General features: G+C 43.9%; 1 protein-coding gene across 3 annotated transcripts in view; it reads right to left on the minus strand.

Moving 5' to 3' along the window:
- Positions 1 to 13,807, minus strand: part of LOC117705354 (aldehyde oxidase 4) — a 63,212-nt gene that overhangs the window by 2,309 nt on the left and 47,096 nt on the right. For 2 of the 3 annotated variants that reach the window (XM_076931881.1, XM_034497937.2), the window contains exons 23-33: positions 13,405 to 13,492; positions 13,028 to 13,114; positions 12,692 to 12,883; positions 11,491 to 11,718; positions 9,894 to 9,989; positions 8,136 to 8,264; positions 3,386 to 3,460; positions 2,632 to 2,684; positions 2,066 to 2,180; positions 1,787 to 1,852; positions 1,025 to 1,210 (exon numbers count right to left, since the gene is read on the minus strand). In XM_076931881.1, coding sequence (XP_076787996.1) covers positions 1,025 to 1,210; positions 1,787 to 1,852; positions 2,066 to 2,180; positions 2,632 to 2,684; positions 3,386 to 3,460; positions 8,136 to 8,264; positions 9,894 to 9,989; positions 11,491 to 11,718; positions 12,692 to 12,883; positions 13,028 to 13,114; positions 13,405 to 13,492 — 1,315 coding nt within the window. The remainder of the gene's footprint in view (positions 1 to 1,024; positions 1,211 to 1,786; positions 1,853 to 2,065; positions 2,181 to 2,631; positions 2,685 to 3,385; positions 3,461 to 8,135; positions 8,265 to 9,893; positions 9,990 to 11,490; positions 11,719 to 12,691; positions 12,884 to 13,027; positions 13,115 to 13,404; positions 13,493 to 13,807) is intronic. The other variant, XM_076931882.1, reaches the window with a different exon arrangement.

A 13,807-nucleotide genomic window follows, 5' to 3' on the forward strand; every position in this document is an offset into this window, starting at 1 on the left:
AAGCCTCATGTATGCTGTGCAAGTGCTCTACCACTGAGCAACCCGGACCCTAGATTGTTTGCCTTTAACTTAAAACCCAAACAGAATGGCCATAGTTGATAGTGAAGCAGTTGCCTGTCCTCATGTGGCCTCCTTGGCGCCTGTCGGGTGTGTTTGAATGAAGAGCATGAGGAATTACGTGCCTCGAGATTCACCAGTTAGTTTTTAAAAAATAATTTATGTGTACGTACATGTGGATAAGCCACATGTGTGAGTATGTCTACAGAGGTAAGAAGAGGGGCTGGAGTGCCCTGGCGTTGGAGATACTGGCTAGTCAAAGGCTGTGTGCTCCAGAAAGCATGGAGCCAACACCTCAAGAAGTGCTGGTGTGGTGCTTGCTGAAACCCCAGCCTTGCTTGGACAGGTATGGAGGAGCCTGCAGGAGGGGGCAAGTCCAGGGGAGGGTTGAAGGCTGGAGAAGGAAAACTCTGAGTTGCTACGCTTTGCAGCCTAGTGGAACAAGACACCCAGAGACTCCTCCCAACACCTCACTGGATTTTGCTTTGTTTTATACTCTGGAGTGAAGACTCTACTTGGGTTTCTGGAGTTTGTGAGAAGCACCACTCGGCCTCTGGGGATTTACAATTCGGAGGAGAAAGCAAATTCATGCTTCATGATCAGAGGGGGCTGTTATGGGCTAACTTCTGTCTCTCTGTAAGCATGTGTTGAGGGGGCCAACTTGTTAGTTTGTAGGGGTGTGGCTACATTTGGAGATGGAGTCTTTATGAGGTGATTAGGTTAAGATGAGGCCCTTCATCTAGGTTTCAGTTAGGCCCTTGTCCAGTGTGACAAGGACATAGTGGGTACAGGTGAACACCAGTAAGCCAAAGAAACCAAGCCTACAAGTGTGTCATCCGGGGACTTTCAGAGACCAGGCCCACGTGGGACACAAGGCTCTCCTTCAGCTACCCAGTCATGATATTTTTTTGTTAGGGACCAACTGATTTGTTCCCTACCAACTGACAGAGAAGTCGCAAATTCTTACCTTGGATGAGTAGATGGCTATGGGGTTTCGAGAGCGCACTAGAGTGACGTAGAACTCCTCTGGTATCTCAGTGACAGTGGGGATTTTGTAGTCATCTGGACCCCGAGAATGGAGCACACCTTTTGGGGAGTATTTCAGCTCCTCTGTGGTGTAGAATCCCATGCCTTGGATAAAGGCTCCCTCAACCTGTGGGCACAGTTTTGTGGGTGAGAAGTCTATAATACTGGCTGAATAGATATTCTAGTGGGAATGAAAGCCAAGCTCTGAGGTGCAGTAAGCCATTCTCAGATGCCCTGTGGCAGGGTCTCCCCAGTGTTCTTGAGACCTGTTCTGGTGCTGCCATCTTGCCTGCTTCACTTGGGACTTCACATGTCTGACACTTGCCTCGTCACTGTTCCAAATCTAACCTGTCCCTTCTCATCTCTAAGTCTGTACAGGTGTTTTCCTCTGATTATTCTCACCTCTGCCTGGAAACTCTTACTCACCTTTCAAGTTCCACAGGGACAGTGGCCACCTTCCTGAAGTCCCTTCCCTCATTCCATCATTTGTTCTTTTCTTCAGTCATCCCCTTCCTCCCCTTTCCTCCCTCTCTCCCTCCCTCCTCTCTCTGTTCTTCCTTTCCTTTTTTCTTCCTCTCTCCTCCCCCTCCTCTATCTTTTCAGATACAGTTTTGCTCTGTAGCCAAGGCAGACCTCAGACTCACAGTCTTTCTATAAATGAGATTGACAAAAGTCCCTTTGGGTATGGCCTGAAATCCCATACCTGTCCGATATCCAGGGCGGGGTTAATGCTGAAGGCAGCATCCATGAAGATGTCAGTCCTCAGGAGCTGCACAGAGGGAGTAAACATAAAATGGACAATGTCATTCACTTAAATGCTTTATTATTTTATTTTTATTATTTTTTTTAAAACAACCAAACCCAAAGATTATTTATCTGTCCCCGAGTCTTTTGCTGGCAGGTCAAGTTGGTTGCTATTTACAGAGAACACTTCAGTGTTTGTTTGCATCTGTGAAGGTGGGGCTTGCAAGCATCACTGTACCTTGTGAGCCCCAGTCAGGCAGTCCACTTCAACCTCCGAGCAGGCTGCGCCGTACACATAGTACGGATAAGGGTCACCTCTCTCCTTCTCCCAGTCCATGTTTGTCTGGTAGCCTCTGAGAAAAGAAGGAAGAGTGGAAGGAATGTCACCTTTCCTTCAGTAGGCTCGTCATGACATGGCTGAAGCAGTCAGGAGATGACAGGGAAGGTGGGCTGCAGGCAGCATCCTACCCTATATTTGGGGGTCTGCTCCCCTTCTCCCTTGAGAGACTGTAAGAATGGGTCCTCAGGAAAACCTCAGCAGACTCGGAAAGGGATAAATGTCCTGGTGGCTGACCCTGGCCTCCACCGTGCATGTGCAGGGCTGGGCTGAAGGTTTGTAGGATGAAGCCCTGTAACTATTGAGCGTCTTGTCAGGCAATGGCTACTGGCCGAGGAGCTTCTGCACTGTTTTCCCTGTTCTGTCCCTCGCTTCCTTTCCCACTGAAAGGATCCTCTGACTGTGAATTAACACCAGTTAAACACGACTACTGCACAATGCAAGCCAAAAGAGCAAAACCCACTTACTTGAAATATCCAGTGGCTGAGAGACTGATGGATTCTTCAAAGGCCTTTTTAACCTGAAAAAGATGATTTGTTTCAAAGAAATAGAAGTTTATGGAAAGTAATAAAAGTACCTTCCATGCTGGGCTTTCTTCTTGCTTGTACCAAGGTCTGTGTTCATATTTACTCCTTGAAAGACTTACAACACAGAGCATGCTTTGTGGTGGAGGGGCTTGGTGTGATGCTGGCTGTACTCTGGGCCTCTCACAGAGCTGGGTCACACCACATGGCTACTTTATGACTTTTCACAGTGCTGTTCTCTCAAATTAGTAAGGGGACTCTGCATTATACAGGACCTGTCCTATAGCCGGCCATGCAGCACAGGGGAGCATCCTCAGGCCAGTTATACTTTAGAACATGTACCACTCTCATGCTGTGTGGAAGTACTGGCTCAGAAATGATGTCAGATCTCAGTGAACATACACCTCTTATCAGTTTGAAAAAGTAGAAGAAAACACTAAGCTCTTGGATGAGTGCTGCCCACCAGTGCATGCATTTAGGAATTTTACTTGTGTGCATAAATGCGTGCATATGTGTGTATGTGTACATGTTTGTGTTGCAAGTGTGTGCATGTGTGTGTGTGTGCATGTTTGTCCTACGAGTGTGTGCATGTGCATGCATGCGTGTGTGTGTGTGTGTGTGTGTGTGTGTGTGTGTGTGTGTGTGCTGGCATATGACATTGCTTTTTCCTGGCTGGGGTAGTAAAGAGAACACTCACCCATTCCTCCCATTTTCCTTTAGGGTTTTTCCTGATGATGGGTTGAAGACGGTCCAGAAGAATCTGGCAGGCATTCTGAAAAGCAAACATGTAGACAGACATCAGAACTTAAAAGCACAAAGAACAGCAACTCGTTAATGATTCAGGAAGATTTTAATGGTGGCTGTTTTACAAACTTGTTTGGTCTCTTGTAGGATTTCTTAAATTTGATTAAGGTGTGGACTTTCTTCAGGAGAAAATGTCTTGCAGCAGGCACGTCAGCAGTGTTGTTTAGATATGCACTAAGCAGGATGCTACTCAGAATTATTGTAACTCTTTATATCTATTTACACAAGGGAGCATGCATACAAGTCTACACAATAAGCAGATTCAAAATAGCCACAATAATTTAATTGAGATACTGTGTTCCTAGAGCTCTTTCTTTCTTCCTTCCTTCCTTCCTTCCTTCCTTCCTTCCTTCCTTCCTTCCTTCCTTCTTGTCTGTCTGTCTGTCTGTCTTTCTAGACCTCATTCTATAACCCTGCTGGCTTTATGGCTTTAGACTCATAACAATCCTCCTGTCTCAGCCCCTGAGTACTGAAACTATAAATGGCTGAGTGCCGAGACTACCATGGCTGGCTTATTTTAATTTTTCTTTGTCTCATATATGATGTGAATATTTTCTTTAATGTGTTGTAATTTTTATTTATGATATCTTACTGTATCGATAGTTCGTGTTTTTCTTTCTTTTTTTTAACTCAAAACACTTTATCAGTATTTGTATATACATATATACTTATACATGTATACATATATACATACATATATGAACAATAATTAGGTAATAAGATGTATTTAAAAAGTATGGGGGGTTGGGAAGAGTAGGAGGAAGGAGAGAAAGGGAAAAATTATGTAAATACAGTGCTCATATATGAAATTCTCAAAAAGGAATCCAGTTTTTAAAAATGTTCAACAGATTAACTAGCATTTTACAATATGAAAATAAATATGACCTATATTATGTTGGAGGACATTTTAACTCGCTACAAACTTTGAAGTTTAAAATGAAATCAATAAAAATTATTTTACCCAGCATACTAACAAAAACCACAATAATGTTTTATAATTCAAAGTATTTCTGAGAACAAGAAAATGGATTGTCAGAAGCTAACAGCGACAGGAGGACCGGAGCCATTACAAGGTCCCCTTTAATTACTGGAGGTCAGGCCTCTATCCCTGCCTTGGCAAGATTAGAATCGCCACGGTCCTTCTATACTTGGAGAAGGAAGGAGATGTAGGGGCAGCCCTGTTTATACACTGAAGGCCTAAAATCAGCCATAAGCCTAAAATCAGCAATAGGCCTGACATACATGTCTGCTAACACAGTTTTGAGTCTCTATGGAAAAACACTGAAACAGATGTCTATAAACTATTGTAAACAGGCAGCTTTTGTGGAAATCTACCAGCCTGAGTAGTCATAGACCTTGTAAATAGGCGGCTTTGGCAGATAGTACCAACTTAGATAAGGACAAGTGAATCATAGACAGAGTCATGGTGACCTGACCCCTGAACCTTCACCCAGCTGATACCCTGTTCTGAAAGATATCTGTACTCCCCCTGAACACCTATGCTCCTGTGTCATCCCCTTCCCCACATCCTGCATTTTTGTGTTTATAACCCCTGTGTTAAAAAGTAAAAATTATGATTTGATAATAATAAAAAAAGAAAAGAAAAGAAAAAAAAATAACACACAGTGTCCCGCTGGCTCTGCTGACTTAGCTTGTGTTTTTCTCAAAAGATTTATTTTGCTTTTCTATATGTAAATGCGTGTATGTGTACATATGTGTATGTGCCTACCAAGGCCCAAAGAAGGCATGGATACACTGGAACTGGAGCTGAAGCCACTGGTGGTTTTGAGCCTCCCAGTGTACCTACCAAACTCTAGTCCCCTGAAAGAGCAGCAAGCACCGTTATCCAGTGAACAGTGTCTCTAACCCTCAAGTTTATGTTTTTATGAAGTCAAATTTATCTACCTCTTTTTTATTTCTGTGGTTTCTAAGTTGAGTTTTGCTTTACAATAAAGATTTTCTAATGCCAAGATCAGAGAAAGAATGTCTTTGTTAAAAAAAAAAAACAAAAGGATGAAAAGGATGAGGAGCACTGGAGCGATGGCTCAGAGGTTAGGAGCACTGGCTGCTCTTCCAGTGGACCCAGGTTCAATTCTCAGCACCCACATGGCAGCTCACAGCTGTATGTAACTCCAGTTCTAGGAGACCTGATACCTTTATACAGACATACATATTGGCAAAACACCAATGATTGTGAAATAAAAATAAATAAATTAAAAGAGAAAAATGTAAAACTGAATACCAGATTAGAGATATATCAATTAAAAAAATCTTTTTTTTTTTTTTGAGACAATATGTCTTGGTATGTAAACTTAGATATATCATTTAAAAAAATCTTTTTTTTTGAGACAATATGTCTTGGTATGTAAATTTAATGGGCCTGAACTTACTGCTCTAGACCAGGTTGGCCTAGAACTCAGAGAGATCTGCCTGCCTTTGCCTCTCCAGTGCTGGAATTAAAGGGGCATGTCATCATTCCTGACTTAAAAGTATTTTAATGTTGGCTCTTTACTTTAGCTGGAAGTTTTTATCTTATTTTCCTTTAATTTTGAGACAGTGCCACACCGTGCAGACCAGACTGGCCTTGAAAGGATCGTAATACTTTAGTCTCAGCCTTTGGGGTGTAGGGATTGTAGAAGTAAGCCACTATTACTGGCTCGTACATGTTTTTAAAAATATTGCGTTTTACTTTTGTGTATGGGTGTTTTGCTTGCATTTGTGTATCATGTGCGTACCTGGTGTTCAGAAGAGGGCAGTGGATCCCCTGGGATTACAGATGGTTGTGAGTTTTCATGTGGGTATTGGGACTTGAACCTGTCAGCCAGTGCTCCTAACCACTGAGCAACCTCTCCAGATCCAGTATACAGACTTTTTTTTTTTTTTTTTTTTTTAATGAGACAGGGTTTCTCTGTGTAGCCTGGGCAGTCCTGGTCCTTGCTCTGTTGACCAGGCTGGTCTTGAACTCAAAGGTCTGCCTGCCCTGTATCCTGAGTGTTGGGAGTAAACACATAGTTGACACGCCTGGCTCCTACACTTCTTTTTATTGTCTTAACTCAGAGTGTATTTTGACCCTAAATGTGGACAGAGAGATCTCATGATAACATTTCATCACAAAGTGGTCGTTTTGATGGCCTGAGACACGCTCATTTTAATTTTTAAAATAGTTGTTGAGTGGATTGCGGCTTAGTTGATAGACTATCTGCTTAGCATACTGAAGCCCTGAGTTTGACCCCCAGCACTGCATGCAACAAGGCTGCAGGTGTGAAGCTAACAGCAGTCTGGGGTCATGGAGGGTCATGCTTGGGGCAGGAACAGCATTCCCTGGAACTTCAAGTCACTCTGTGTCATGCTAATCTTGCAGCCTTCTCAGACTCCAGGATGGCTCACGTCAAGGATGCCAACTGTGGCTAAATGCTTTCCCAGTTTTATTGTTAGCCAACTCAGCAAAAGATAAAACCAGGGAGAGCCACAGTGCAACAGATTCCTCTACCTGTCTTTGCTGTGTTTAATTTTTTTAATCAACACCTGTTTTCCTCTTCTTCCTCCTCTTCTACTTCTTCTTTCTTCCTCTCCCTCTCCTTCTTTTCTCTTTTCCTCCCTCCTCGTCCTGCTCCCCCCACTCCCACTTCCTCCTCCTCCATACCTGCTAGGTGTATTTTTGCCCAAGCCAGCTGAGTCACACTGGGTGTGAAAGGATCCTGTTGCACTTTTTCTGTAGTTTTGGGCTCCAGAGGACAAACTTAATTTTGTGTCAAAGGTGACCTGGCAATATCCACACGGTGCCTAAATTTATGCCTGAATGAAATGTGCAAAATGAATGCAGCCACCTACATATCTTAGCAAAACTGGAATTTCCCGGGGCATCTCATTGGGCATTGATTCCATGACTGTTAAGAAGGATGATATTAATTCAAATGCTTTTATGGTTAAACATGCGTAGCAGGAGCCCCAAGACAATGTTAAATAAGCATATCTACTGTAGGACTTGTCAGAGCCTTTAATATGCAGACATGCATCACAGGCCTCTTTGACTGGGATGGATGGAGAGTGAAACCTTTCCCAAACACAGTGACTAGGGAACCTTTGCTTTCCAGAACTCCGGCTCCGCGGAGCACATTGTGGAAAACGTGCTTCCTGACACATGGTGACACTTGGCAGTCTGGAAGCTTCCCTTCCATCCAAGCATGGCCATTTTGTAGAGCTGGCCTTTGTCGGAGACTAATAGCCCAAGAGTGCTTTTCTAGAGTTTGGGTGTAGAACGTGACGGCTGTAGTTCACTAATAGTTCTTTGATGGGGGTTATATTTGTATCCTCAGCTTTCCAGAAGAGGAAATGGGTTCCTGGAACGGTTAGTTGTTTGACCCAAACTCTTAATGAAGCTAAGATGGCACTTCCCCGCATTGCTCTGCCGTGCTGGGTGAGAGGGAGAGGCTTTCTGACCCAAGACAAGGGAGCCTACTGCAACAGAACGTGGGTTAAGGTCAGTGGCCCATGCCTCGGAAGCACAAAACGGCTCTGCCTGAATTTGCTGAGTGCACTAGAGCAATGCCTCGTCTCTCCTCTGTATATCCTCCATAAAAGAACAAGTGTAACACGAATGCCTCACCACTGTGGTTGGGGCCGAGAAAGGAAAGACAGATCACCTGTACCGCCTTCCCATTGACATCTGCTCCCATGGAGCCCGCTGTGAAGAGGGCGTTGGGTACTGTGATGGTGCTTGTTTCAGAAAAGTGCACGTACGACTGGGGGATGTTGAGTTCTCGACTGGCTACCTGCCAGATACAGAAGAAACACAGTGTTTACTTCATTGACTAAGCCCTGTTCCGAGGGACAAAACCTTATCTTCTAGAACCAAGCATGAAGCCTGACTGTCCTGCTACAGGGACAGACGCTCAGTTTAGGTTTTAAGCGGCATGTCAAGGACACGTTTCTTTTTGTAGGTAGATGGCTAAGTAAACGGCCTTTTTGGTGCCTTCTTTTATACCTGTTTTGTAGAAGCCACGCAGTGGCGCGGCCGCTCTGCATGCAGGTTTAGAGGGCAAAGAGGAGGCCAAGCTGGGGCTTCTGGGTCACTCACACCCTCCCTGCCGGGTCCACAGACTGTTCAGTGGGATGTTTTCTACAGGGGCGATTTACAGGCTTAGGGTTGTAAAGAGGTATGACGGTCAGAGAGGGCCCAAGAGCTTTGTGCGGTTTCCTAGTTCTAAGAACCTGACCAAATGTTTATTTTTAAAGAATTGGTCTTCTTTCTGTTTCTCTTTGAGAAGCTGTTTTTTTTTTGTTTTTTTTTTGTTTTTTTTGTTTTTTTTTTTAATTTTTTTTTAAACTGATGAGCATTTTTCATATGCATTAAAAACAAACAAACAAATCAAGATTTAGGACTGGCAAGTTAACTTAGTGGGTAAGGGTGCCTGCTACCAAACACACACACACACACACACACACACACACACACACACACACGCACGCACGCACGCACGCACGCACGCACGCACAGACACAAGTACATAGACACAAAGCAAATGAAAGAAAATAAGTGTTTTATGTTAACACATACAGTGGGGTTTGTCATGTGTCTTTGTACACGTCTTTATACTATTTTCTCATCTGTCCCCCTCCCATGTACACTTTTAATTCAAATGTCATATTCAACAATCGTTATTTCATATTAACAAAAAAGAAAAATTCCAATGCATTGATCTCATAAAGCAGTAGAGAAATATTTTGAATCAGTGTACGTAACAGTGGCCAGCCATGTGAATGGATACCTTAAATAGAGTGTGGACTCTTTTTTTCCCCTTTGCACACCATTCACCTCAGAATGGAAGGGTGCTTGGTTTGCCCACACCTCTAAGCAGGTTGACATCTGTGCTGGCAGCGAGCTCCGGTTTCAGCCTCACGGAGTCTGAACCCTCAAGAGCTTAAGTTTTGTCATGTGAAACATTCATTTCTACTTGAGGCTCTGAATGAACAGATTATTGCTGAGACATTACCATGAATTTTAAAAGTTTTTTTTTTTTTTAAAAATGTGTGGTAACTGGAATCCTCTCATCTTCTACAAAACAACACAACACACACACACACACACACACACATACACAAACAAACACAAAAACAAAACAAACCAAAACAAAAAACCCTAAACCAAACCAAACCAAAACCTCAAAAACCATGGACTAGATTCTTTTGGTGCAGGAGGAACGGCACTGCGTCTCCTCCGCTCTGCCTCGCCTTCCCTTGTCACCTTGCAGTTTTGCGTTCCTAACGGCAGGATGCAACCTACATTTATTTGCCTTGTGTGTTCGATGTGTGGGATCTCTCTGACTCAGCTTGGGAATAACTGGCCGTTGCCTGTATGATCTGACACATTTCACAGTGGAGAACAGGGGCACTGGTCTCACCTGAATCATCTTGGTGTGTAGACCTTGTCCCAGCTCACAGCCACCATGGGTCAGCAGGACAGAGCCATCTAAGAAGATGTGGACCAGAGCAGCTGCCTGAGGGAAACAATCACCGGGCAGAGTTTGGAAACGGGGAGAGAGGATGTTGTTGGAAGTCCCCTGAGGCTGTCAGAACTGCTTCCTTTGAGATAACCGACCTCTCATTTCTCATTGTGGACAAGTGAGCCATATAGACAACCCCTTGCAAGACACCCTGGACCCAAAACCATCAACCTAGATATGTGAATGTGTGTATTTTTTCTCCTCCTTCCATCCCCAGCATCTGTCTCTTCAAGGGCTCAATCTGGACAATGCTTAATTTTTTTTCCCTCTCCAGGTGTGGAAATGGACTTAACTTGACTGGAACCCACAAGAGTAAATCCCCAGGCACGCCTTCTCCTGGATACTGGAGGACTTGCAAGGTCCTGGAGATGTTTTTGGTTTCCAAAGGCCGTTTTTGAGGATGGTGGTGGGGGAGGAGGGTGTGCCCCTATGGGGATAATCCAGCTCAGCCAGAGGCTGCTGCTGGAGCCTGGATACCCAGCTTTAACAGGCTCCCCTATGATGTTGATGATGATGAGGTTTGGCATCCATTAATTGAATCTACATTTGTCAGTTTGTACTGTGATGGGAAACAGTTGGCCACACCCAGATGCCTCCCATAATGTGGGTGGAAAGGAAAAGGTAATGGCAGAGATTGAACACCGTGAAGAAGCAGTTATGGGGAAATGAGAGAGGAGGCAAGAAAGGGATCTTTTTCTATATCAGTTTGCTCTTGAAACTTGGCCTTACTCTGTTGAGGTTTGGTCCGTTGCTATGTATTGTAATACTAAATACTGGCCCTGGTTACCCCCAGGGATGGGGAGATTGTCCCCCAACTTATCCCTGATTGGTGAATAAAAATGCTTATAGCCTATAGCTGGGCAGAAGAGAGATAGGTGGAGTTTTGGTTCCTGGGCTGGGGGGTCTGAGGCAGGGACCATGAAGAGATAGAGAAAGGTGGAGAGAGGAGACGATACCATGGGGTAGGCGAGTCATAAAAACATGGCCATGAGGGCTGCTCGATTGGAGTTAAGAGCTGCCCAGGTGGAATGTGACAAGTTATAACTTGAGGTTATTAATGAGGAAGGAGATGGAAATCTGTCCATTTCTAGTGCTTTAAAGGCTTACCACAAATATAAAGCTTTTGTTTCTTTTATCTGGGAATTGAATGATCAAAGGCAGGGTGGAAAACCCCAATGGAGATGAAATATTTTCTACAACATGACATTTCAGTACTTATATTCGGGTGCAGCTACTCAAATGGGTCCCTCTGAGCTCTGTTGATGCTCTCCAAGACCCTAAATACTGCATCCTGAAGGTCAGTTCTGATATCCATGGTTTCAGCCCTTGTCTGCGTCCATGCTCTCTCCTGCTAAAGGGAACCTCCCTTTATTTCTCTATCTCTAAAGAGGACAACATGGTTGCCCATGTTTCCCTTCCTCATGCTTGAGCCTTTTCTGAGAGAGCCAGCCCTTTGGAGAAGGGCTTCGAGGACAGCCCACCTCTTCCACCTCACCTGATTGTAGAAGGCTACGGGGATTGCAACACTAAACTTCATGGGGACGACAGCAAGCCCCTTCTTCTTCCAATAATTGTTTCTGTTAAATTCCTCTGCAGCCTGCTTCCTAGCAAAGAATGATGACTTCTCCAGACATTGCTTCCAGCATCTTCGCAAGGGCTCGGGGTTAAATGTCTGCTTATAGGCTGTCTTGCTAGTATGCTTATACATGTTTATTTCTCTAATCTGAAAAGTGAGAACATGCATGCATTTTTGTTACATGTCCGATATGGAGAAAGCTTGTCTACAAATACTTCTAGTATATAAACACACACACACACACACACACACACACACACACACACACACACACACACACACAAAATGACAACACAGAAACCAATAGAAACTACTAATGAATACTTCATATGCCCAAGCTTTAGATTAAGTATTTCAGTGAGCTTCACAATAACCCTGCAAAACAGTAGGACAATTACTAGTGCTGTTACCAATTTGTTGGCAAGGCAAAAGTCTCCTGATTCAAATTCTTAATTACTCCCAATTGTCCTCACTTTACCCCCTTGAGAGTATTGCACACACCAAGCAAATGCTTGCCCACCAAATGACAAGATGTTTGCACAAAAGGCTGCAATCATCCCACCCCATTGCTGCCCCAGTGTAGTTTCACACTGACTCTGGATTGACCTTGTGACTTGCTTTTTATGATGGGACCATACATAGTGACACAGACAGAGACTTGACAAGTGTTTGTGGATTAGAGCATGCCACCTACCTGCTGCTCTCTGAAATTCTGTGACCACCCTTCCCCACGAGAGTGAATCTGGGCTAGCTTATAGAAGGATGAATGACTATACAACAGACTTTTTTTTAGCTGAGGCATAATCAGATAAGCCAGCCAAATACTCATCAGAAATGTCAATAAAGAGAAATGTTAATAGAGTCATCTTGAACTATAGAGCTTCCAATGAGCTGACCTAAGACCAGGAGAAGCCCCCAAGAAACCCACAGAATCCTAAGAAATAGTATCATGGATGGAAGCTACTGGGCTTAATGGTTCACTTACTACAGTAGAAAATGTTAACTGGTTAATGGACAATGCATTTTATTTTTCTTGAAACTGTATATAGAGACTGTAGGAGCTCAGGACACACACCAACTAGTCTTGCCAGTGTTTTACCAGCACGTTCTAACTGCTCACCTCCTCAGGGAGTAAGTTACATCTAGATGCCACTGCAGCTATGTATGCTTCAACTACCACCGTAGCCTGAGGGAAGCCAAATCCTCGGAAAGCCGTGTTAGACGGCAAGTTTGTTTTGCAAGCCCTGCCCCGGCACCGGAAATTTGGAATATGATATGTGTTTTCAGATTTCAGCACGACAAATTCTATCACCTGTATTAAAACAAAAGCAACTCTGATCATCTATTCGATGTTTCAACTTTTATGCTTAACTTAAACCTCTTGTGGAATTGGTTAAGGCAAATATTTGTGTAGATAAAGTAAGGGCCACGGGCTGTCTGGAGGGGGTGTATTCACCATCTCAGATTCGTCGGGGGTGCACCCTCCATTGGTGTAATATTCAACGTCAGCAGCCTTGATCTCCCCGTTATTCATGAACCCGATCTGCAAAGTGATAACGAGAAAGATGTCTTTCTCAGCAGCCTTTTCCTTCAGCCAAACTGTGCTGTGTACAAACACATCTGAGCGTACTGTCAACCCATGCTTAGACCAGGCTCATGCTTGGCTATGACAATCGCCAGAGAAGCATTATCCTAGCATGATCAGGAGGGTCTACCTAGCTTTAAACAGTGCTCTAATATCCCTTTTAAAGAGTGTGGAGCTGATGGTCCTTCCTGCTGATGGGTTGACAGAGGACAGGATCACAGGCAGTTTGCTGAACTCCTGGGTCTTACTTTGTATCTCCCCAGGAGTGGGTGGCGGCCAGCTGTTATTAGCATGTCATCACTTCGCCTGAGGATGAAGCGGATTGGGCGGCCAGTCCTGTGGGAAATGACTCAGTTAAAAAGCTGTAATCTCCATAAAGTTGTAGAAGCATAGCTGGGGAGGGAGTCTTGAAGTAATTAGCTCTGTGATTTTACATGAATAGCAACACACCTTAGATGACATTTGAAAGTAGTGGGGCATTGTAATAAAATAGTTATTCTGGTTTAGTCAACTGAATATTTGCGTATTATGATGATACAATATTTGGTTATAAATTATTTCCATTTTTCTTCCTTTCTTCCTCTCTCCCTCTTTCCCTCCCTCCCTCTCTTTTTTTCTTCCTTCCCTCCTTCCTTCCTTCTTTCCTTCCTT

The sequence above is a fragment of the Arvicanthis niloticus genome, chromosome 3, assembly GCF_011762505.2.
Source record: "Arvicanthis niloticus isolate mArvNil1 chromosome 3, mArvNil1.pat.X, whole genome shotgun sequence".
Lineage (NCBI taxonomy): Eukaryota > Metazoa > Chordata > Mammalia > Rodentia > Muridae > Arvicanthis > Arvicanthis niloticus.